The sequence below is a fragment of the Choloepus didactylus genome, chromosome 19 (genome assembly GCF_015220235.1).
Source record: "Choloepus didactylus isolate mChoDid1 chromosome 19, mChoDid1.pri, whole genome shotgun sequence".
NCBI lineage: Eukaryota > Metazoa > Chordata > Mammalia > Pilosa > Megalonychidae > Choloepus > Choloepus didactylus.
The window spans coordinates 38,990,329-39,016,650 of record NC_051325.1 but is presented as its reverse complement, the minus strand read 5'-3'; the positions used below and the strand labels follow the sequence as shown (position 1 = coordinate 39,016,650).

The 26,322-nt window shown below is 42.1% G+C and overlaps 1 protein-coding gene across 1 annotated transcript; it reads left to right on the top strand.

Moving 5' to 3' along the window:
* The first annotated feature begins 297 nt into the window (after positions 1–297).
* On the top strand, positions 298–26,052 carry EDEM2 (ER degradation enhancing alpha-mannosidase like protein 2). The gene is given in 12 exon segments (XM_037811961.1): positions 298–482; positions 726–836; positions 2,352–2,391; positions 5,396–5,501; positions 7,974–8,099; positions 10,208–10,419; positions 12,981–13,122; positions 14,413–14,537; positions 20,077–20,193; positions 20,195–20,222; positions 21,734–21,855; positions 25,247–26,052. Coding segments are annotated over 12 exon segments (1,737 nt in total). The 5' UTR covers positions 298–375; the 3' UTR covers positions 25,748–26,052.
* The last annotated feature ends 270 nt before the right edge of the window (positions 26,053–26,322 follow it).

Below are 26,322 nucleotides of genomic sequence, written 5' to 3'. Positions count from 1 at the left end.
GGTCTCTGCCTTCATACTTAATAAGATGGTTGAAAAAAATAATATTGTATTTAAAGTCCTCCATAAGTCTTAGCACACAATAAACCCTGCATAAATGCTAACTGTTATTACTAAGATATTAATTAATAATAGTAACAAAAACAGCCACTCTCTTTAAGACACGTCGATCTCCGCATCAGAGCTTATGTACGATGCTTTTTGCCCGGGCTCTGCCACCCATTGCATTCTGGGGCTTGTAGTCTGGAAGTGAGTGGCTGGTGGCTTAGCCCGCAGGCGCAATGAAGTGGATCCCCGGAAGAACCAGCGGCGGCTTGGAGGATGACCGGGTGGCGGTGGCTGCTGCTGCGCGGGCGGCCTTGACAGGACACAAACTCTATGCCTTTCCAGCTGCTCATCTCGTTTGGCTTCCTATTCGCGCTGCTGCCCCTGCACCATGGTGTGCCGGGCCCCGATGGCACCGCGCCCGACCCCGCCTACTACAGGTGAAGGGGGCCAGGCTTCCTGCCCCTACCTAGTTGGGGAGTGGGAAGCAAGGACCAGATCCCTTACCTTTCCCTCCATCCCAGGAACCCCCTCCCTGACCTGCTCGGACCTCGCCGCTGGGCTCCCGGGAGCGGGCGGCAGAAATCAGGTGGCGATTTCCACTCTCCGCCTTATTTCTTGTCCTTTTCCCCGCCTGGCTTCGTGTTCCGATCCCCTGCCTTATTTCTCGTCCCTTGCAACAGGGAGAGAGTCAAGGCTATGTTCTACCACGCCTACGACAGCTACCTGGAGAACGCCTTTCCCTACGACGAACTGCGACCTCTCACCTGTGACGGGCACGACACATGGGGCAGGTAGTGCGAGCGAGCGGAGAGGCAAGGGGGCGGCCGGGGTCTGGCGGTCCGGTCCCAGGTGGATAAATTGCTTGGGGCTAGTTGCGTCGTGGTCTCACCGATTCCATTAAAGCTCCAGCTGGAGCGGGGCCGCGCTCTCCACAATTCGGGCCAGCATCGCCAGGATTCACTGAGCCTCCTGAGAGGTTGGAACCCGCAGGGGGAAAAGGTCTATTAGCCCAGTGGGTTGGACCTCTGGGATCCAATCCCAGCCATAATAGGCACCAACTGTGGGGACTTGGGCAAATCTCTGGAGTCATAGGATATCGTGGAAGGGCACTAAGAAGTCAGACAACCAACTCCCTTCATTTCGTAGATGGGCAAACTGAGGCACACCTCCAGGAGCAGATGTGATTCTGACAAGCATCAAAACTTAAGGACTTTTGTAGTTGGTGTGCCTTGTGACTGAAACACGTTTACCTCATTAGCCTCCCATCACTTACAGCTTCTTGTCATTCAGATCCCAGCTAAGAATATTCACCTCCTCGGCATCAGTTTCCCTGACCCCTCGCAAGTCACTCTCATGTCACCTTTCTTTTTCTTCATAGCACTTCTCACTCTCTAATATTACGTTTTTCATTTATCTTTTTACTGGGTTGCTTTCTTAGCTTCTACTAGACTAAAATCTTTGAGAGCTGGAATTCTATCTTGTTTCTTGCTGAGTAAGTGAAGAATCATTACATTAACTGAAGCTGACAATGACTAAACTCTGTGCTAAGCATTTTACTTTAATTCTCTTAACACCCCTAGGAGTTAAGTGCCATTATGCCCGTTTTACAAATGAGTATCATCCTAAAAGTTTGCCTTGTGCCCCTTGGTGGTTAATGTCTCCACCACCACTGGCCTAAGAAAACACTGATCTGCTTTCTGTCTGTCTCTTTGAAAACGTACATGGAAACATACTATACTGCCTATTCTTTGTGTACCTTGTTTTCTTTTTTTTTTTAAACATAATTGGGATAGCTTTCTATCAGCATATAGAACTCTTGATAGCAATCTTTTTTTACAACTTCAGAGTTTTGCACTGTTTGTAACACAGGTTAGTTAAATACTCTTCAACTGATGGGCATTTAGGTTATTTCTAGCCTTTTGCTGTTCTAAGCAATACTGCCAGGTGCATCCTCAAACGTATAACTCTGTGCACTGTGGGATAAATTTCTAGATGTGGAATTGCTTCAAAGCCTGTGCACTTCAATATAATTTTATATTACTTCCCCATGGCAGAAAAGAATTCCAGAGAATATAGGTGACGTGTTTAATTGCGACTGAGCTACTTCAGCCCACTTCCCAGGTACATTAAGTGGGTCAAAGTTCCTGGCAATTTTCACTGTGATTTTTCTGTTGTGACTGGAAGTGGATGGGCAGGGGTGTTGCTGTGCATCATTTATTAGTTTTTGGGGAATCCTATCTGGGGCAACCTTCATATCTGATGTTTGATTTTCTTAATAAGCAGCTGGGATTTCTGTCCTTTTACAGTTTTTCTCTGACTCTGATTGATGCTCTGGACACCTTGCTGGTAAGTGATTTATCTGCTCCTTTTCCTCTTCACCATTTCATAACTGGCATTCTTCTCTCTTTTGGCAGCTTGACTGTGGTGAGAAATGAATTCTTCTCCCAGGCTTTTTATTTTCATCTCATGATTCCAAACCATCTGGCTCTGCTTACCCGGCTAGTTAGGGAGAAATGGTTAATTTCAAATTATCCAGGTTCATTCATTCATCAAACATTTATAGAGGACCTGTTACATACCCGGAACAAAGTTAGGCCTGTGTGACCCTGTGGGGGATTCAGACTTTGATACCCTCCTTATTTTTAAGGATCTTACATGCTAGTTGACATGTTCAGTAAAGACAAAGTAATAACAGTGATTAGTTAACATCTTATATGTGGGGCTTGTACTAAGCACTTTACATGTTTTATTTTGTTTATCCTTTCAACAATCCCGTGAGGTAATACTTTTACTCCTTGTTACAACTGAGAAATCTGCTACTTAGAAAAGGGAAATGACTTGGCCAGGATCATACAGCTATTAAGTGGCAGAGTGGGGCCTTGAACTCAGTTCTGCATGACTCCAAGCCGTAACCATTATCCTTAAAAAGGCCTCAAGGGAGGCTTCAAAACTTTCCCCTTATTTCACTTTATCTGATTCTGTCACCCTTCTCATTGTTGTATAGTGATGGCATTTACAAGATTGTAACACTATTTAGTTATAAAGCTTTTTTTTTTAAGTCCAAATGTTAATTCATATATGCTTGCTCATCCATCAAGTATTTATTGAGAACCAACTTTGTACCAGGCACAGTGCTGAGCTCTGAGGTTATAATGGTGAGTTTAAACAGACATGGTCCCTGTTCTCCTGGAGTTTATGATTTTAGTGAGCGAGACAAACATCAATTAAAGAATAACCCTAAAGCATGTATAATTATAAATTGAGGTGAATGCTGTGTAGGAAAGGAACATGTTTCTGTGAGTGGTTACATCAGGAACCTGACCTAGACTGAGGATGTCAGGGAGGGCTTCCCTGAGACAGTGAAATGACAATTGAGTTGGCTTCTGAAGGACAAGCAGATGTTGACTAGGGATGGGGAGAGGAAAGAGTGTTCCAGGCAAAGGGAACAGCCTGTGCAAACGCCATGTGACAGAATAGAGCATGGCAAGTTCAGTGTACTGAAGGGAGGCCAGGGTGGCTGGGGTGTGGAGGACAAGGAGGAGGAAGTAAAATGAGGCAGGAGGGATTAAATGGGGACCAGATGATATAACTCTTTGTTTGCCAAGGATTTTAGTCTTTGAGAGTAATGGAAAGCTACTGAAATTTCTTAAGTAAAGGGCAAGAAATGATGAGATGTCTGTTTTGAAAAGATTGCAGGCTGCATTGGGGAGAAAGATTCATGTGATCATTCAACAAACATTTGTTGAGTGATTGCTTCATGGCTGTGCTTGGTTGTGGGGGGAAGCAGAGATTCCCTCAATGAAGAAAGAAACAGATGCTTTGAGAGTTGTGTGGATAAAGCTCTTAGGGTCTTTCAAAGAAAGAAGAGGTTAATTTCACTGAACGAATTAAAGGCTTTCTAGAGAAGGAGAACAGAAGGAAAACATGTCTGAAGGCAGGAAATCTGGGAATAGTGGGTACAGTTTTACTGAAGTAGATGAAGGTAGGATAGATGAAGGGATATTATCAGAAAGGTAGGTTGGGTCCGAATCATAGAAGGCCCTAAATGCTGGGACAGTCAGAGTTGTTTTGGTTGCAAATGACAGAGACCCAATTCAAACTAATTTAGGCAAGAAGGAAATGTGTTGAATCAAATAACTAAAACGTCTAGGTAGAAGGCTAACTTTAGATCTGACTACTTTCAGACCTACAAATGACATCATCAGGAATTTCTTTCTCCATCACTTATCTCTGCCTTCTTTGATGGCTGTGTTCCCAAGCTCTCCATAAGCTGACAGGATAGCCAAAATAGCTCCAGACTTAAATCCCACCCATTTAGCAACTTGTGCAGGAAAGGAAGCTTCCCTTTTCCATTAATTCCTGAAAAAGTACCAGGATTGAGTCTCATTGATCTGGCTTTGGCTTAGGTCAAGTGCCCACTCCTGCAGCTAGGGGGCTGGGGTCAGCATTACCCAGGAGTAAGGACTGTGGGAGAGAGGTAATTCCCCAAAGGAAAGTTGGTCTGCTGTTACCTGAAGAAAAGGTATCGGGATTGCATTTGGCTGAAGGTAACAAAATGCCAGATTAATGTTGGCTTAAATAAAGAGGCTTTAATTTTCTAAAGTGACAGAAAGCCTGGAGGTAATTTCTGGCACTGAGTTAGCTGCTCAACCATCAGAGACCCACGTTCTTTGTTTGTCTCCCATTCTACCATCTTTCTCATGCTTGGCACCTCATGGTCACAAGATGGCTACCATAGCTACAAAATTTGAATCTACTTTTAAGACAGAGAGAAGGAGGAAGGTTAAAAGCCATGCCAGTTCTTTCGGTCCCTTTTTTTTAGAAAAACAGAAGCATTCTCAGCAGTTCCTCCAGTAGACTCCTTGAGGGTCAGAACTGGGCAATACAATCACTTCTAGTTGCAAAGGAGGCTGAGAAAATAAGTTTCTGGATTTCTAGCCTCTGTGGTGAGAGGCTACAAGGATAAAGAAGGTTGAGAATCAGTATTGGGCCAGCCAGAGATATATGTGACAAGAGAAGGTTAAAAACAACAGATATTCACAGCAAATGCCAAATAAGGTCAGTCTTATATGGTTTAAAGTCTATATGTTGTATCCATTTACATGGGTGCATAATGGCTCTTGAATTGGTACCTAAAAATTTACTTAATGAGTGTTTTGATGTTGTGTCTCTGGATGATTTCCAGATCTCTGTTTTCTTCCCTTGTCACCAGTCCTGGGACAGGAACTGGAGGTCTTAAGTTGAGCAAGTGAGTGAAACACCAGCACGGGATCCCAAACTCTGAAAATCTGGATCTTTAGTGCCTCCACATCTGAGAGAGCCTCATTGTTAGGTCTGACTTTCCTTCTAGATTTTGGGGAATGTCTCAGAATTCCAAAGAGTGGTTGAAGTGCTCCAGGACAACATGGACTTTGACATTGATGTGAACGCCTCTGTGTTTGAAACCAACATCCGAGGTGAGGGCTGCCTTCTAGAGCCTTTGGAAGGAAAGAGAGTGTGGACTTCCTCTGTGTGAACTGAGAGGTGGGAAATGGGATTTTAAGGGCTGACCCTGCCGGGGTACTTGGCCACAGCTAGTGACTGACAGAGCTCTTCTTTCTCTGTGGGGAGAGGCCTGGGGAGGGCTCAGGATCCACCATGAGTTTCAGACAGGAAACCAAGCAGGGGATAGAGAAAAAAACTGGGAAGAAATGCACTGCAGTTTCATGTATTAACACATATTTGGTACAACTATGAATAAGAACAGCGTAACCCCTGCCTTCTTGGAGCTTATTGTCTATGCAGTGTCATCCAATAGAACTTCCTATGATGATGGAAATATTATTTAATTTCAATGAATTTAAATTTAAATAATCGCATGTGATTAGTGATTACCATATTAGAAGTGCAAGTCTAGGACATTAGTTTCCAAACCTGGCTGCCCATCAGAATTACTTGGACTTTTAAAATGTTCAAATGTCTGAGCTCCACTCCAAATCTAATGAGTTGGGATCTGCAGGTTGGGTCCTAGAATCACTATTTTGGGCAGCTTCTGATGATTCTGATGAAGTCAGGACAAGCCTCATTTGCAATGAACCTGTAGACCAGTGGCTTAACAGCCTTCACCTTTGGATGCCAAGGTTGTTTTTTTTCCCCTTATTTTTATTTTTTGTTTTCTGCAATGAAACTTGTATTACAGATAAATGATAAATAAAAGTTTAAAAAGAGAAGGGAGAAGAGACATAGCATAGCCCGTAATCCTGGTTTAGGAACCAGAGTTTGAGGCCACACCCATCTTTAACTATTGTTATTAAAGATCTGGCTACTTTTAAATCTTGTGTGTGTGTGTGTGTGTGTGTGTGTGTGTGTGTGTGTGTACTACAGTTTTACCATGAAATGTATAGATGTGGATTTCTTTTTATTACCTTGCTTGAGACTCTTGGGTCTGAGGATTAGTGTCATTCATTAGTTTGAGAACGTTCTCAACCATTTTAAAATATTGCCTTTCCTCTATGTTTAGAACTTCAATTAGATTATGTTACACCTTCTCACAGTATCCTCCAAGTCCCTTCTGTATTTCTTTTTCATGATTTTGTTTCTTCATGTTATGTTTTGAATAATTTATTTCAATTATTACATTTATAATTTTTAGAAATTCTGCTTGATTCTTTTATAAATATGCTTGGCCATTTTTTATAGTTTCTTGCTATTTACACATATATTCAAACTGCTCTTAATTTCTTTAACTGTATTACATGTAATTATTTTGTAGTCTGTGTCTCGTAATTCTAATTTCCAACAATATCCAAAGTATTTGCAGGTCTTAGTCTACTGTGGTTTCTGCTGGATCTTAAATAATGCTTTTTCTTTTTCTTTTCTTTCTTTTCTTTTCTTTTTTTTTAATGTGAGTTCATTTCCTAGATCCTTATCTGTGCGATTCTTTGAGGTGGATTCTTCATAGATAGTTTTTGTTTACCCCAGGTGGCTAGAAACATTACCTACCAAGAACCACTTTATATTAAAGGTTTCAGGTTTTTTAGGTTACTCAATTAGTGTGAATCCAGGCTGTGAATCTCAGTGAGAATCAGCTGTAGTTACTAATTATTAGGGGAGATTTTTTTTTTTTCCTTCCCTCTACTTGGCACCAAGATTTGAGACAGGCATTTTTCCTTACTGTATGCTAGGATTTATTTTTAATTCATCCTTACACAGAGTGTATAGTTCTTTGAGGTTCCAGCTTTATATACGGATCTTGTATCAGACTCCCCACTTGGGACAGGTCCTGCCTTTGTCTCCTATTCCCCCTTTGCCAGGAGGAAATGAACCTGAAGCTCAAGGTCACCAGTTTTTTTTGGTGGGAGAGTCATTTAGGATATCTAACTATGTTTCAAGATACAGAACCTTCATGCCTTTTTATAAGTCCTAAATATTGCATAATAAATTGAAATACGTAAACTGATAAAATGAAGGTAATACCTACTCTGTCCCACCCCCACCCCCTATCTCAGGTGTTGGGGGTGAGTTGGGCGGGGGGTTGGGAAACAAAAGGACAAAATGGAGTGATCATGGGCTTTGGAATCAGACAGATGTGGTCCTACCATCTACCAGAGAAGTGATCCTACCTTTCTGAACCTCAGTATCTTCCTCTGAAGAGAGGACAGTCGTACCTACCTCATAAGGTTTTCAAGGTAATGGAATAACGTGTGAAGCACTCAATTTAGAGCCTGGTATTCAGTAGAGTACAAATGATAGTCATTGTTCTTGTGACCCACAAAGAGAAAACACTTTGTAAAGTTAGCACTGTACAAATGTATGGGAGAAAGGGATTCCTCTTTTACTAGGTGGCCTTACCCCTTCCCAGTGAGCCTCCCTGACAGTGTTCGGATTTGCTTTGCACAAGGGAAGGATTGGTTCTGGAACTGTGTACTTGTCTTTTGTACTGTCTGTAGTGGTAGGAGGCCTCCTGTCTGCTCACCTGCTGTCAAAGAAGGCTGGGGTGGAAGTGGAGGCTGGATGGCCCTGCTCTGGACCTCTCCTGAGGATGGCTGAGGAGGCAGCCCGAAAACTCCTCCCAGGTAAGAGCCACACAGAGATGGGGGAGAGGTGAAGTCCAGTAAGTCCCTCTTCTCTTGCTGGAGACCAGAGTAGCGGTGCTCAATTGTTTCCTGGTGTTTCTCACCCAAGCCCTTGGCATTTCTACCACCAAGCCCACCAGGGAAGTCAGGAGGTCCTGGGCATTTTGAGGGCTTGCTGGGGCTATAGCTCAGGATGGAAGAACTGACCTCATTTCCATTTGCAGGGAAGGCTGAAGGCTAGCTTAGTAGGTAGAAGGCCCTTGCTCTTATTTTGGATAAGCCCTTTTGTCCACTTCCCATCCCACACACTATTGGAATAAAAGGATCCCAGGAAGAACCACCTTGGACTGAGCACAGGAGCCCTGGGTTCTTGACTCAGCTCTGCCAGTCAACATCTTGACCAAGTCACTCTTCCTCTCGCGGTTCACTTTCCTCATCTATCAAATGGGAATCATAATTCCTGCCTCCCTGCCTCATCGGGCTCTTGGGAGGGGAGAAAGTGCTTGTAAACCCTCAAAGACTGTTCAAGTGAGAGGGATCTGTTTTGTGGCTAAGCAGTGTCCAGGGCTACAGGCCAAGCCTCAGTTTTTTGGGGCAGTAGCACTGGACTTGGCAGCATAAACTGGACACTGTGTTCTCTTCAGGGTGTGGCGGAAGCGCTGAGGACTGTTCACACCCAAACACATCACAGTGTGCTTTCCATCAGCATCTTGGCCATCTCACTTATCCCTTGCCGGGCTCTACTTGCATCCTCAGGGGAGAGCTGGGGAGAGTGAGCAAGCTGGGCTTGGGTCTCACTCATGGTTCATGGCCCATGTGTCTCCTTATAAACCTCATGTCCTGTGTTATTCATCCCTAGAGGAAATTGCCTGGTTGCTCCCGCCTTTTTTTCTTTCTTGTTTTTTTTTTTTTTCCTCCTGGAGGAATGGTGTTCATTAAAAAAATTTTATTGAGAAATATACATACTGAAAAGCACAAATCAAAGAGTTACAAAGCAAGTACCTCTGTATCTGCCTTTCAGGTCAAGAAACAGAATTTTGTCACACCCCTTCTTTTTTTTTTTTTTTTTTAATGTTTTTCTTCTATACGTCTTCTTTTTAACACTGCCTGACTTTCCTGAAACATTCTTTTGAGCCCTTCTTGGCGGTGATGCACATTCTCTTTGCTTATTACTCGCCCCTGCTAGAGAGCATGTTTTTCTTCTCCAGCAAAGTTGCTGGACCTTGTAGTTCGTGGAAACTTTGACAACTTTATTCACAGTTTGCTGACACACAGGCCACTCTGGGGTGGTTTGTCCTTTGGCTGGAGAGGAAATCTCTGCTTCAGGCTGGTTGTTGAGTTCCTTGCCTTGAATTGGAATGCACAGGGGTGGGGTGGCAAAGCATGGGGCTGGGGGAGGGGGGAGGCATTCCCAGCCCAGCTCCATGTGGCCTTTGGCTGAGTCACATCTTTATAGGCATGGCTTCCCCTACCTGCACATTGAGGGTTGGACTACATCAGCAGTTTATACCTTTTTTTTTTCTTTTTTTAAAAATATTTAGCCGTGAACTCTTTATTTAAAAGTAGGGATCTCAAACTAGTTCCTCTGGAACTCTCTGGGACCTGCAGATATATTTCACTGGTCAGAAAGATGTTTAAAGGAAATATATCATGGCTTCTAATAGAGCATGCTTTTATCAGTGTGCCACAAGCCCCACTGCTCCCTATGGCTTAAACCCTGCCTGCTTCACACTAAGTTACCCGCCTGGCCCTCTGAAGGCATCATATAAAATTAGTAAAGTGGAACTACTCTAGTGGAGGTGAAGATGTGTGGAGTGACAGCCGAGAGCACAGGCTCGTGCCCCCACATCAGGAGCAAGAGCCCCTGGGCCCTGCAGAGCAATATCTGATAGCATCCGGGTTAAATGGGTGCTAAAGTTGCTTTAGTTTTGACAGTTTTCCTATGCTGGCTCAGACAGGCGCCTCTTTCCCCATTTGGAGCCTCAGTCTCCCACAGTTCACTTGGGAGATAAAGAGGAAAGCGCTGGCTAAGGCCTCAGGCTCTGGGCCTGTTGAAAGCATCCTCACCTCTCTGTTCCTGTCTGGGTTGTAATTTTGCAATTGTTCAGCCTTTCAGACCCCCACGGGCATGCCTTATGGAACTGTGAACCTGCTTCATGGCGTGAACCCAGGAGAGACCCCTGTCACCTGTACAGCAGGGATCGGGACCTTCATTGTGGAATTTGCCACCCTGAGCAGCCTCACTGGTGACCCGGTGTTTGAAGACGTGGCCAGAGTGGCCCTGATGCGCCTCTGGGAGAGCCGGTCAGATATTGGGCTGGTAAGTGGCAGCTGCCTTTGCTGTTTGAGTCAAGCCTGCCACCTTGGCCCCTGCGTAAGAGGCCCAGGGCTCTGAACATCAAGTTGCAATCCAGCCAGCCCAGGGTGACCTCAGGAGTGGTCCAAGACTTGCACCCAGATACCGAAGATAGACCAAGCCCCAATTATAGTTTTGACATAGAAGGAAAGAGCGCATGACGGCACACCATTGTAGCAGGGAAAAGAGGTTCATCTTGACTCCTGGAGCTTCTCTGACTCTAGGGAGTGGATTATATGCTTCATGCCTCAACGGTCTTAAATAAGTCAGCCTGTCTGGCCCTAATTTTTGATATCTACTTGTGTTTGCAAAACTGTGTTTCTTAGAACACTAGTTCTGAGAGATGCTAAATGGATATTCCATGAAAAAATTGATACGTGGCCAATTAAGTTTGGGAAATGCTACATATAGTATCTTTTTTTTTTGGAGAGTCACAATGAATATGAGCAGATTAAAGGTTATGAAATCCTATGGTAAAGAAATCAATTTAACTTTGCCTCACCCAACATTTCCCAAACCTATTTGATCTGAGTTTCCCCTTCTCCTCTTAATATCTGTTAACCCGTGGATATTTAACACACTTTGAACCAGATGATATCTAAGTTTGGTTTTAGCTCCTAAACTAAAATCCAGTGAGATTAACAGTAATTGAACTAAAGCTATCCAGGGGAGAACACTGAATTTAGTCAGAACTGGACCTGGGCCTTGGCCTTGCTATATCAGAGCCACCCAGGGCAAGTCTCTCAGCCTTTCTGATCCTTGGTTACTCCAGTGGTAAAGCTGATGTATGACATTGTAATGACTTTCAAAGACTGTTATCTAAAAATGATTCAGGTAGAGGCACATTTTATTCAGGGATTCTACATCAGCTTGGATAGTGAAACTTGTGTGTGGTGTCCTTGAAAATCCTGTAAGAAGGTGCCACTCTGGGGACCTATAGAATATCCTGTGGTGGGTCCAGCACAGGCAGTTCTTCTCCAGCCCTGGAGCTGTAGTAGACGCTGCTGGTGCCATGCCCATATCCTCTCCGTCCCTCCCTTCTCCATACACACTGGCCTGTCCTCCACCTGCCAGCACTTGGCTCCAGGGCTTTCTCTGGTGCTCGCAGCCTGCTCTGCTTGTCTTTGCTTGGAAATGCAGGGACTTACTACTTGGGAGGAGTTCTCAACCAGTGACTGATGAGTAAGTATTTATTTTTGTGAGTCAGCACTCCAGGTCCTCCACCCCTCGGATGGTCTAACTCTGAGGCTTGTGTTCTACCCTGAGCTCTCCAATGGGGCTGGGCTCCAGTTGCCCACAGTGGTAACTGGCTTGATTGCTCACTCTTCCCTTCCTTGTCTCCCTTCCCCACTTCTCTGTTGCTGTTTCCCAGCACTCACCTCCCAAAATCAACTCATTGTACTCTTCCTTGCTGAGGGTCTGCTTTTGGGGAAACCCAGACTAACACTGAACAGATAGTTGTTTCTTTGATTGAGTTCCAGATGAGGTTATTAGCTTCCACAGGAGTCTAAGGTATAAGAAAAATATATCTCTTCATTTAAATTTTTAATTTAATTTTTAAAAGGTGTCCAGTCACGTGGATCACAAGTCAAAGGGTATAAAAATATACCAGTGAGGTCTGTGAAGTCTCTTTTTTTAAAAAATTCAGTTTTATTGAGATATAGTCACATATCATACAATCATCCATGATATACGATTAGCTGTTCACAGTACCATCATATAGTTGTGCATTCATCACTCCAATCTATTTTTTGAACATTTTCCTTATACCAGAAAAAGTAAACATAAGAATAGAAAGGAAAAATAAAAAAGAACACCCAAATCATCCCCCCCATCCCATCCTATTTTTCTTAGTTTTTGTCCCCATTTTCCTACTCATCCATCCATATGCTGGATAGAGAGAGTGTGATCCACAAGTTTTCACAATCATACTGTCACCCCTTGCAAGTTACATTGTTATACAATTGTCTTCAAGAGTCAAGGCTACTGGGTTGGAGTCTGGTAGTTTAAGGTATTTACTTCTAGCTATTGTGAAGTCTCTTTTGATCCCTGTTCCCCAGCTGCCCAGTTCCTCTCCTCAGAAGCCACCACTCTTACCACTTTCTTGGGTGTCCTTCCTGAACTAATTAATGGAAATATGTAAAATATGTTTTGTGTCTTTGGTTACTAGAGTCACATGCAGAGTAGTGAGAAATCTGAGACAGATTGTGGGAGTAGCAGGTTTTCATCTTACATCTCACATTCGCTGTAGGCTAGGCATAAACACTCTGACTTATTTCTGTTTTTCATTTTTTGCCCAAAGCGTGTAATTAAATTCACCTAAATGTGCCTGAGATGCATCTCCAGAAGTGCAGGAGGGTTGGCCATGATCCTGAGCAGCTCACCCCCAGCCTTGTCCCCCTGTAGCCTGCATTCTCCCAAGAAGCACTGAGGGACCAGGCTGGCCTCCCACTAGGCAGTCAGGGGATTGGAGAGATCCTTGTTTGGCCTTTGGCCCTCCCATGGGACACCTGTCTCTCCCCCAGGTTGGCAACCACATTGATGTGCTCACTGGCAAGTGGGTGGCCCAGGATGCGGGCATTGGGGCTGGCGTGGATTCCTACTTTGAGTACCTGGTGAAAGGAGCCATCCTGCTTCAGGATAAGAAGCTCATGGCCATGTTCCTAGGTAAGAAGAGAGGGCACAGGGGCTTTTCCTATGATTTTTCCTGCTGATATGTATAGTTTATTTATAAACTTTCAATTGTTCCCAAATGCCTACAGAATAAATTCTGAATACCTGAGTCTTCATTTAAAGCCACCATGGATTACATCAAATACTTGATGACACCTCACCTCTTGGTACCTTCTTACAATAGCCAACTGGACCATGCTGCTTTCTCTGTACATGGCCCTGGGTTTCTTTTCTCCTGGCCATTGCACATGGTGTTTCCTTTGCCTAGAATACCTTTTTTTTTTCCTGTCTTCATGTGTCCAAATTCTATCCACCCTTCAAGGCTTAACTTAAATGTTGCTTTGCCCAGGAAGTGGCTTGATCCTTCCTCAGAATTTAGGACCTTCAGCATTTTCCTTGCAGTCAGCTGTTGTCAACAGTCACAGCTCTATCATTTGAGTGCAGAATCCATGCCTTATTCATCTTTATGTTCCCCACAGTGCTTTGCATGAGATAGGTAGTTGATTAATGACTATTGAATAAATACCTTTGACCCTCTAGGTTCTTAGATATTGGTAGTGATAATGATATTGAGAAACTCTGTGGCACCTAATAATATTATTATAGCCAACATTCATTTATTCAGTAAATATTTATTGAGTACTGTTGTGTGCCAAGTGCTGAACATGGGATTATTTCATTTAATCTTTACAACACTGTTTGAGATTATCTTGTTTATCTATGTGCATGTGTACTTGGGGCTTCATTCATTTAGATAATATTTTTTGAGCGTATACTAAGGGCTAGGAACTATCCTGGTGCTGGGGATTCAGCAGTGAATGAAACATAGTCCCAGTTCTCATGGATTTAAAACCTAGAAGGAGGTTCAAGTTCAGGTTCTCACTAGCATGTAAGCTCCGTGAGGGCTGGACTCTGTCTTGCTTACCACTGCCTAGGTGCCTGGCACCTAGCAGATGCTCAGTGAATATTTGTTGAGTGAATGAATGAGCCCATCATGAGGTAGGAAAGATTACTTTCCCCACTTTACAGATAATAAGACCGAAGCTCAAGAGGGAAAAACTTGCCCAAGGTGGCAGCTAGCAAGTGGTAGAGCTGGAGTTGGATTTGAGCTTGAAAGTTCGACTCCAGAGCCCACGCCCCTTTCTCTATGCCTGTTTGCATCCTAGTCTGCTCTGATGCTGGGCCATGATATGATCTTATAAAAGTGTTAAGTCAGTGTTTCTGTTGTCAAGGTCTGCCTTTTTGTCTCCCTAATATGTCTTTATTCCATCTCCTCCACTGCAGAGTACAACAAGGCCATTAGGAATTACACCCGCTTCGATGACTGGTACCTGTGGGTGCAGATGTACAAGGGGACCGTGTCCATGCCAGTCTTCCAGTCCTTGGAGGCTTACTGGCCTGGCCTTCAGGTAGGAACAATCAGAGAGGGTGGTCATTTTTCTATGGAAACTGACAAAGCAAGCTGATGTTGACGTATAAATCAAATAAGGTACTTAAGTTGCTTGTGTCTCTTTTTGGTGGGGTAGGTTGGAGATAGAAGAGAGACTTGGAGGGAATTAAACATATTTAAGATTCTGCCAACTGAGTTTTCCATGGGCAGCTTTAAGATGACAGGAACTGCGCCTCCAGTTTGCTACAGAATGCTGTACCACCCAAAGCAGGCAGTGTCTCTCCAGGGTGGGCTAACAGTTAACAGGTGGCAGATGTCTTTCCACTGGGCGTTTCTTTCAAATCGCCTTGTTCTTAACAGCAGGCCCGAGACGAGGCAGGAAGGAAGCTCAGGCTGTTCTGCCTGCCATCAGTATTTATTTTTCATTCATCAGTCTAAAGGCAGACCTTGACAACAGAAACACTGACTTACGCTTGTATAAGATCATATCATGGCCCAGCATCAGAGCAGACTAGGATGCAAACAGGCATAGAGAAAGGGGCGTGGGCTCTGGAGTCAACTTCCAAGCTCAAATCCAGCTCCAGCTCTACCACTTGCTACCTGTGACCTTGGGCAAGTTTTTCCCTCTTGAGCTGCAGTCTTATTATCTGTAAAGTGGGGAAAGTAATGTTTCCTACCTCATATTGAGCTCATTCATCCACTCAACAAGGGACTGTAGTCCCTGCTACAGAAGGGACTGTAGAGCCCACCTCTAGCTGTACCAAAATACTTTCATACCAAAATATTTTATGTACCAAAATATTTTAATAAACTAGATGTTTTCTCTTTTTAAAATGGTGATAAACTTGAGAGGCACAAAGGAGAATACAGTGAAAAGTAACTCTTGAGCTTCCACCCTCAGACCCTCTCCCCAGGGGCAGCCCCTATTATCAAGGTTTTGTATAACCATCCGTGTATATATAATGTGTGTGTGTATCCCCCCCCTTTTTTTTTACATAGATAGGAACCTATTATACATATTCTTTTTCACCTTTTGTTTTCACTAAATACATCTTAGAAGTGATCCTTTATCAATACATATTGATCGGTTTTACTTTTTTTGACATCTACGTATACCCCCTTGAATAGATATACTGTAATTTATGTAACTAGTCTCCTATTAATGTTACTTTTAGCCACCCCTCTTACTTTACAGGTGGGGAAACAGGCTCAGAGAGACTTGTAGGAAACATTGAGTATTGGTCCTGCTCTTCTAAAACCTTCAAATTTTATAAGGAGCCACCTGCATGTTTTTATTTTTATTTTATTTTTATTTTTTATTTTTTATTTTTTAAAACTAGAGGAAGAAATGTAATAATAAACATCAAAATAGAAAGAATGGTGACTAGACAAAAACAAAAGTAAGAGACATCCTAAAGAAAAAGTGGAAAGAATTTAAATTTCCTCCCTCAAAAAGAAAGAAAGAAAATCTGAGAAGGAAGAGAACTAAAAAGAGTACCATAATGAAAAGCATTTAATGTGAAAATTATATTATCATATATAGAAGCTGCCACTTAATGTGCCTTCTAAAATGCTTAAATTAACCACATTGAAGGTGCTGTTTACTCAGCAAATAAGATCTTACTGACTACTTAACATTTATTGAATGCCAAGAGATACTTAAGGCGTTTTACAGAAAAGACATTGCCCCTGCCTTGTATACCTGCTGTATAAAACAGACAACTTGGAAGAGCAGAAAATAGCACAAATACAGAGTAAAAGGCAGTAAAGTTGGTCACTTGCATGTTTTTAATCCATGAGTTTAAAGTTGTATATTATTCTTTTTTCGACTTGAACTTGTATTTCCATTCTGCTCCCTCTACAGAATTTTTTCCTACTTAATATATTTTAATTTGAAAGTGTTTTATTGATCACCCTATCATATGTCTCTGACAAAATTTGTCTGTAAATAGACATTTAAAATGTTTTAAAATTTCCTATGACCATAGCTCTGAGTATTAAAATTTATTTTCTTCTGAGGTTAGTTATCATTAAATGTATTAGTATGTAATTGATTAGCAGAGCATAAATATCTTCCAGTTTTTGATAAAAATAATTACAAAGCCTAAAACAATTTTATTGGAAATGGCATTTCTTAGTGAGATTGGGGCTTCTTTGTTTTTAATTAGTTCATGTATTTCTGTGTGAATATTACTTATTACTAATATGTGATGTGGTTAAACATCAATTTTATTCCTGCTTGTTATTTTTATAGATGTGGGTGCTAAGAAGCTTTATTCCCATAAATAAGTATATGGAAATGGAAGGAGTTTGATTATTGCAATGTCATTAAGTTTTAAAAAATCATTCAGAGTTAATAAATTGAACCAAATAAAATTGGCAGCATTCAACCTTTTCTGACCTACAAAAATGGCAATATATGGTTCAGCCTTTCTGTGGTAAAACACTCACATAATGATCCGCCATCAAAAATTACTTTTAATGATCTCTGTGCTAACAACTTGATCAGTTCCTCCCATTTTTTGAAAGGAGAGAATTGGAAACCATCTGATTTACAAAAGGATTTGTTGGTTACCCAGTGCTTAGAGTCTTTCATTTTCTCAACACTTTTACTAATATTTTTAATTTAAATTAGTTTGGTGCTCAGGAAGTTTTTGTATTCCAGGACGTTGTTCCATAGTAAAGTTAGAGATTGTTGGGAGGTATGCCTTTCTTTTGTAAAATGGCGGAAGGGCAATTGTGAAAGTGACAATGAGAATGGAGAGCCTGCCATTGTGTTATAAGCATGTTTTCAGGCAGACCGGTTTAGGAAAAGTTGAGGATCTGGAAATCTGTTTCCTTAAAATGATTTGTGACTATAATCTTCTTGGAAAACTTTCTTATACAACTCATCCCTAGAATAATCATCTTTTAGTCCCTCGTGTTTCCACTTCTGTGCATGTTCCCCAAGAAAATAATTCAAGAAGGAAAGATATTCCCAGCACCCTGTTTATAGATATTCCTGGCAGCAAGTTCATGTCAAGAAAAACTGGAAATGACCCAAATGTCCAATAATGGAGGAAGGAATAATGATTGTGTTTTAATGCAATGGATTATTATATGATTTTAACTAAAAAATTAACTAATGTGTAACCACCTTCATTACATGAAGAAGTGGTGGACAAGAATAAAGGAATCATGACAGAATGAAAATTGCTTTAATGAGGAATTAGGAGTGATAATTAAATTTTTAAAAATTTTGATTCCTTAAGTCAATTTAACAATAGCAAAAAATACCCAATAAAGCATATTAGTATGTCCACACTGGTGACAACTCTGTGAAATTTTGTCCTTATGTGTTAAGGAATAGAGGAAGACAGAGATGTAAGTGGCTGATACTTTCCAATTAAGAAGATATTTATCTTTTTATTCCTGTATGTTTTAAAAATGTTTATATGACTTTGAATAGAATGAAATTGGAAATATAGATATCAAAACTATTATAAATGGGTGGTATGGTTAAAGATGACTTCTTTCTGCCCTTAATTTCCAAATTTCCAGTTTGAAAAAGAGAGAGCTAGATAATGAAAAGATTCCATCTCAGTTTGAATAGGTTTTGTGTGCTTCCTCTGTGGCACTTTACCTGGTTTGAGAAGGGGTCCTAGATTATTTCTCCATGAGGTTATAACAACACTAATAGCTAACATTCGTTGAAGATCTGTTCAGTCTGTAGCAGGTGATAATTTAAATATTTTTGAAAGAATAATTTATGTGCCAGGCACTTCACAGAGAATCTTCACAACAACACTCTGAAGTAAATGTGTTTCATAAGGAGGAAAGGAGGCTTTGAGATGTTAAATTTGTTCATTCATTTACTCAACCAATATTTGAATGCCTACCGTGTTCCAGATGCAGCCCCCATGAAGTTGATAGTCTAGAAAGGTAGACACAAAGAGAAAATGAAACAGACAAATAGGTAAAGTAATAAGTTGGAATAAAGGAAACAAATAGGAGGCTTAGAGAGAGAATCTTGGTCCTACTTTAGACAGAGTGTTCAGGGAAGGCCTCTCAGAAGAGGTGATATTTGAGCTGACACTTGAAGAATGAAGAGCTGTGGGTAAGAAAGGGAGCGAAGTTCCAAGCAGAGGAAACATCGAGTATGAAATCCTGAGGCAGGAAGGAGGTGAGTGTTTATCAGGAATAAACAGAAGTCCAGGGAGGGGAAAGGTCAGTTGATGGAAGGCTGGCAGTAACCAGAAGCTTCAGGGCCAAGAGGGCAATGGGGAGGTGTCTTGATTTTATTCCCAGCCCATGCAGAGCCACTGAGCAGTCTGGTGTGTGTAGAAACACGGTCACTGGCTGCCTCGGGGAGAGTGGACTGGAGAGGGGCGAGTGGGACTGTGGTAGGACCAGTGAGGAGGCCTCTGAGGTTGTCCTGTGGAGGATGCTGGTGACCAGGTGGTGGCCGGGAGATAAAGAGAGTAAAATCTCATTGTTTTAGAGATGAAATTGACAGGAGTTGTTAATGGAATGGACGTGGAGTAGGAGAGAAGAGAGGGTCAAGGGTGGCCACCAGTTTTTTGGCTAGAGTAACTGGGCAGATGGTGATGCGTTTATTAAAAAGGGAAAGAGGCGAACATAGGGAGGCAACTTTGTGGGAAAGTGAGAGGAACAAGAATTTTGTTTTGGAAATATCATTTTCTCTATCCATGAGATAGTCAGTGGAGATGTCAAGAAGGTCAGCTGTTTCCCTATGAGCATAATATTAATTGCTACTTGGCAGTGGCTAATAAGATTACAAAAATATATCATCTCTGAGCCAGCAATCCTAATTATGGAAATTTATCTTACAGATACACTTTGCGTATGTTTGAAGTGATGTGTGCGTGGGGCTATTTATTGCAGCAGTGATTGTAATAACAAATAACAAAAGATTGGAAACAAGGCAAATAGCTATTAGTTGGCAACTGATTAAATTAGGGTCTAAGCAATGGAAAACTATGCAACCATATAAATAGAAGGAGAGAACTCTCTATGTAGTGGAAAAATCAAGATAGATGATTAAATGGATAAAGGAGGGTGAATACAGTGTACTTAATGTGCTATTTTTAGTGTGGGGAAAGTATGTTTTCTTATTTGCTTATGTTTGCATAAAGAAACTCTGGGAAATTATATAAGAAACTAATAAAAGTTTTTTGGGGGTCCATGGTGGGAGTAGGAGTTAGCACAGTTAACCTTTTCCTGTTCTTAAAATTTTGAACCAGATGACTGAATTACCAGTTTGAAAACTGTTAGTAGCTAACATTGACTGAGCACTTACTATTGGCCAGTCACCTTGGTATATATACAATCTCTGTTCCTCACAACAGTATACAAGATAGTTGTTGTATTTTACATCTGATAGATGAGGAAACAACCTCGGAGAAGTTAATTGTCTTGTGATGAGTAAACAGCAGACACAGCATCGGATTTAGCTCCAAAGACTTTGCTCTCTCTTTTCCCTGAGATGATACTTGGAGTTTTTTATGTGGGTTTTCATGCGTGGTGGCTGCTGCCTGACAACCACTTCTCCTCTGCAGAGCCTCATTGGGGACATTGACAATGCCATGAGGACCTTCCTCAACTATTACACTGTGTGGAAGCAGTTTGGGGGGCTCCCGGAATTCTACAACATTCCTCAGGGATACACAGTGGAAGAAGCGAGAAGGCTACCCACTTCGGCCAGGTGAGCAACTTCCTGGGGGCTCATGGCCAGCCCCCGCAGGCCCTGGTTCTCCAAACCCCACACCCTAAACCCTCCCATCTCTACAAGGCTCCATGCTTCCCAAGTGCTTGCAAGTCCATTGTTTTCAGCCTGATCCTTTTAGAGGCTCTGGGTGGTTTCCTGCTAAGAATGTGTATCCCCATATTTTCAGATGAGGAAATGGAGGCATAGTAGGTAGAAATGGCTTGCCCAAGGCTGCAAAGTGTAGGAGCTAAGACCGGAACCCAAGTCTCTTAACTAAATCTTGTGTTCTTTCAAGCTTGGGCAAGTGAGTGGGAAGTGGAAGAGCCAGGTTGAATCCTTTTGTGCTCTGGCCATCAGGATTTCAGAAGTGTAGGCAATCTGTGTAAGTCAGTGGGTCAGATATGTTATTCTCCTATAGTAAGGAATGTTAGAACTTTGGAGTGAACATTAGGAATCATCTAGTCCCATCCACCTCCCCAGTAAGCAGCTCAGATCAAGACTTAGAGGGAAGGGACTACACACCAGATTCTGTCTTAAGTTCCCTTCTAGCCCTGACGTTCTCTGATTCACTTCAGGAAGGTTAAAAATTGTAAGGAGAGGAGGGGTAAGGGGGACTGAGGAAGGAAGCTTAATCATCATGCACAGTCATACCCTACCCCAAAATAGGTTATAATGCCATTGTCTAGACTCTAACACCTTCCCACCTGAATTGCCTTTTAGCAGCAGGACTGGACTTACTAGTGGCCTCTTCCCATTCTGCCTTCCTCTGCCCCATTTCCTTCCTTCTCTAACCCAAGTGATGATTGTAGAAGTTGTGGAGGGGGAACAAAAAGAGGGAATAAAACAGCAATTGTAATGAGCAGTTCAATCCCTTTTGACTCCTTAGAGACTGCTCTTCTTAGTGTTCCTTGTGTACTGGTTCTCTTTTTTTTTGTTTGTTTTATTTGGAGAGACTCAGAGGGCATCATATCTAGTGTAAGCAGTAGATAAAATGAAGGTCAAAGTTTGAGACTAAATGTAAGACTTTGGCTTGTGTAATCTTGGGGTTAGAGGGAATCTGAGAGGTCTTCTAGTTGAAATCTGTAATATCCCTGTCAAGTGGTTATCCAGTCTTTGCTCAGTTACCACCAGTGATAGAGACCTCATTACTTATAGAGGCAACCTGTTCCATTTATCAATGGAAAATAGGGCACCACTGCCAGGAATCCATGAATGCTGTAGTCCAGTCACTCTTCCTCTATGAGGTTCTCAAAGGTGCTATATACCCAAAACGGTGTCAAAGGGGAAATAAGATACTACTCTATAATTAGGATGGCCAGTGCCTTGTATTTTGGTATGTCTCTCATCAGCAGTGTTGGAGCATAGGGCTTAGCCTAAAGGCCCTAGAGGACGTTTACCTCCCCCTAAGTAGGAGTATGGGGAGGGGGCACCTCTCACTGCCCCTGAGTGGGCCTTTAGCCATCCCTGCCCAGCCAGTGGGTGAGGAGAGTCTGCTTTGGACTTTGCAGAACTTATTGAGAGTGCAATGTATCTCTACCGTGCCACGGGAGATCCCACCCTATTAGAGCTTGGAAGAGATGCTGTGGAATCCATTGAAAAAATCAGCAAGGTGGAGTGCGGATTTGCAACAGTAAGTATTTCCACAGGCCCAAGAACTGGGTAGTATCTCCTCCAGCTATTAAAGAGGTCTCTTGAAGGGTAGAGCCGTTAGGAGTCCTGGAATATTAGCACTAGAAGGGACCTTGCATAACACCCTTGTTTTATAGGTGGGGAAACTGAAGAACAGAGAAGTCCAGGGTTGTATCTCTAGTAGAGGTAGAGCTAGGATTAGTGTCAGGGGTCTCAACTCCATGCTCTTGTCATTTCCCCTGCAGCAGAGATCTTTATCTGTCTGAATAGGCTACTTTACAAGGGTGAGTTTTGTGAAAGGGTGTATAATGTGAGTGTTAAGAAGGGAAATACAGAGTCCCATAGCCCTATGTTCAAACCTGGGAACCCTTCACAGAACAGTCCAAACAGTCTCATAGATATTTATTCATGTCCTTCACGTGCCAGGCACTGTGCTAGGCCCGAGGGCTGTAGCAATGAAGAAAGTTCAAGTCCCTGCTCTCATGGAGCTTCCATTTTAGTAGGAAAAATAGCCAGTGAACGTGTATCTGGGAGATGAAAAGATGGCCAGTGTGGCTGGAATAGAGTAAACAGGGTGGAAAGTGGGAGGACATAGGGTCTGGAAGGGAGGCAGGGGACAGATCAAGTAGGGCTTCACGTGAAGTATGGGGGAGGATTTGAATGTTGTTCTGCCTGGAAAGAGAAGTCTTGGCAGGGCCCAAAGCAGAGGAGTGACACAATCTGATTTGTATTTTGGGAAGATCACTCTAGCTGCTTTGTAAAGAAGCCATCTCACATCCCCCAGGACCCAAGCAGGCAAGCTATAAATAAACAGTCATCACAGACACATAAAACCAGATGTGTAAGAAAATAGTCTGGAAGAAAATTCTCCAAAAAACCTAGCAAGGTTGTGTTAGAGTACGGGATTTAAAAAAAATAAAACCTTCTTCCTTTTTCAAAATTTTGTAATGTAATCATATTCTATAAATAAAGTATAGATAAGTATTTTTAAAGTCAAGATTTATATAAAAATATATATAGAGAAAATAAAGCAATGATATTTTTTCTGGTTTCTAATATGTTGATTTCTGTGGAAAGCCAAAGTATATAAGCCCACTGGGGCTTTTTTGGGAATACTAGATTTATTTCCATGAAAATGATGCCCTTTAGAAGTCTTCCAGGATGTAGTGGGAACAGGCATCTGACTTTCTTGTCTTTTGTCAAACAGGGCAAGAGAATAATAATTCTTGGTATATTAAGTCCATATTTGAGTCACATTTTTTGTGTGTGTAAGATAAATATCCACAGTGAATCAGTTTTGTTTCTGAAAATGTTTTGCTGATTCTGAGAAACTAAAATAAATATTTTTGTAGCAAGTAGTCTTACTCATCTATATCTGTAAACTCAGGATGAATTTTTCTTCATAAGACTCCTTCTGAGTTGTTTAAATAACAAAGACTTGGTAGCAGCCTTAATAGCCATCAAGAGAGGGATTAGCTAAGTAAACGATGATACATTTTTTATCATATTTTTTTATTGTAGAATATAACATATGTACATAAAAGTGATAGCTTTCCAAGTGCAATTTAACAAATAGCAAATTTCAAAGAATATTATAGGTTACAATTCCACAGTTTCAGTTATTTCCTTATTATGAAATATAACATATATACAATAAGGTAATATCTTTCAAAGTATGATTTAACTAGTAGATATATAGGAAATTTCCACAAAGTTAATATGAGTTATAGTGCCATGGTTTCAGTTATTTCCTTGTTGTGAAATATATACAAAAAGGTATAGCTTTAATAAGTAGCTATAGAACAAATTTCAAAAGATGCTATGTGTTACAGTTCTACCATTTCAGTTCTTCCCTTCTAACTGTTCTAATGCCCCAGCAACTACGAAAAAGAAAATTATATAAAGATTCTGTATTCGTAATCCTTTGTTAAATTCCATCTTGTCTGTTGGTACCCTTCCTCTAGTTTAATCACTTTCCCGATCTTCAGGGATGTCTAGGCAGTGACCACCCTAACCTGTTCATGTTGAAAAGGGGTGTCAACTTTATGAGTAAAGCGGACGTCTAGTTGATGTTCTTGAGGAGGTTATTACCTCTGGGTTTTGTTACTAGCTACTAGCATAGAAGCACTCTGAAGGTTTTAAGTTTCTGACGAATAAATTAGTGACTGAAACTTTTATAGAGTCTCAGGTAGGGATCCGAGTATTCTTTAAGGTTTTGGGGACTACTGTTGACTTGGGCTTATCATATTGTGGTCATTTGGCATAATAGGTGAGGCTTGCATAGGAATAACCTCCAGGACAGCCTCCTGACTCTATTGGAATTCTCTTAGCCACTGAAACCTTATTTTGTTGCCTTTCTTTTCCCCATTTTGGTAAGAAAGCGTTCTGAATCCGTCAATGCCAGGGTCAAGCTCATTCCCGGAATCCATGTTCCACGTCACCAGGAAGGCTCATTCATCTTGGGGATCCTGTCCCATGTCAGGGGGAGGGTGAATTTATTTGCAGAGTTAGGCTTAGGGTGAGAAAGTCCACATTTGAGTGACAAAAGAGGTTCTCTGGAGATGACTCCTAGGCATAATTACAGGTAAGCTCAGCCTCCTCTTTACAGCCATAAGCTTCACACAAGCAAGCCTCAATATTGAGGCCCTGACTTATAAAGTTGGGGCTTCCTAGGTTCACATAATGTATGTTATATCCACGATAAGGTGATACATTTTTGCAGTGGAATACTATGTCATCATTAAAAAGGATGATTAGATCCATATTCATAGTCACAAAAAATTAGGGTAAGGGGGAAAGGAGATTGTCCTGTTATGCTGAGAAGTCAGGGAAGACCTTTCTGATGAGGCAGCATTTGAGCAGAGACCTGAATGAAGTATGGGAGCAAGCTATGAGGATATCTGGGGTAAGAGTGATCCAGGATGAAAAAACACCATGTGCAGACCCTGAGCTGGGGGTGTGCTTGTGGTGCACAAGGAACAGCAAGGCCAGAGTAGCTAGAGCTGCAGGAGTAAGGGGGAGATGGTAAGAGATGAGGCTATAGAGGCAATGGGGCCAGATCACATAGGACCTGTTGAAGGAAGGACTTTGGCTTCTAGTTTGCATGAAACGGAGTTTCAGAGGAGGGTTTTGAGTAGAGCAGTGATAGGTAACACTTATGATGGAAATATGCTGAAGGGTGAAGAGGGAAGCAAGAAGCCCAGGTGGAAGATGTACTAATTGAGGTGAGAGGTGATGGTGGCTTAGACAAGGCTGAGGTTCTGAAAAGTTAAGTGACTTGCCCACAGGCCCTCTGCTGCTTAGCGGCAGAGCTGGAATTTGTGAGGGGTCCCTCGACCTTTTCTACTGCATTGTGGTGCTGTTCTGACTCCCTTCCCTCTCCCACGTGGCAGATCAAAGATCTGCGAGACCACAAGCTTGACAACCGCATGGAGTCCTTCTTCCTGGCTGAGACTGTGAAATACCTCTATCTTCTGTTTGACCCAACCAACTTCATGCACAACAATGGCTCCACCTTTGATGTGGTAATAACCCCCTATGGGGAGTGCATCTTGGGGGCTGGGGGCTACATCTTCAACACAGAAGCACACCCCATCGACCCTGCTGCCCTGCATTGCTGCCAGAGGCTGAAGGAAGAGCAGTGGGAAGTGGAAGACTTGCTGAGGGAATTCTACTCTCTCAAACAGAAGAAATCAAGATTTCAGAAAAAGACCATGAGTTCGGGTCCATGGGAACCTCCAGCAGGGCCAGGAACATTCTTCTCACCTGAAAACCAAGACAGGGCAAGAGAGAAGAAGCCTGCCAAGCAGAAAACCCCCCTCCTCAGCTGCCCTAGTCAGCCCTTTACCTCTAAGTTGGCATTACTGGGACAAGTGTTCCTAGACTCTACATAACTACTGGATGATTTTATTTTTTTTGAGGCTCAACTATAGCAATAAACAAATCTGCTTTTGGCTATTGTGTTTTTCCAGTTTACATTTTGTGCTCTCTTATGAGATTTCATTCAAAGGAAGAGTTCACAATTAAACCAATTGTGAATCTAGTTTATTTTTCTTAGACACTTGGAGAAACAGCCAAACCCAAAGTTGGCTGACTCCAAAGACCGCTATGGATTGAAAGCTGAATTTCCTTTCCTTTCAAGGTTTCCCTTTACTGCTATGTATGGGAAGGGTATTGACATAAATGTATTTCTTCACTAGTTCTTGCTTTAGCCTGTGTTTCTGCCCTCCAGTCTGTTCATCTATCCATCTGTCCTTCTATGCAAAAAAGGTTTGTTTATTAAGCACCTTTGTGTGCCAACCGTAGCCCTAGAGATACAGTACTGAACAACACAAACAGTTTTTGTTCTCACAGAAATTAAAATCTAGAGAAGAGAAATAAAATTAAGTAGTAAATATATAAAGTAGCATTGCGGCAAGTGCTGAGAAAATGGGGAGAGGAAATCTGCCTTAGATAGGGCGGTTGGGGA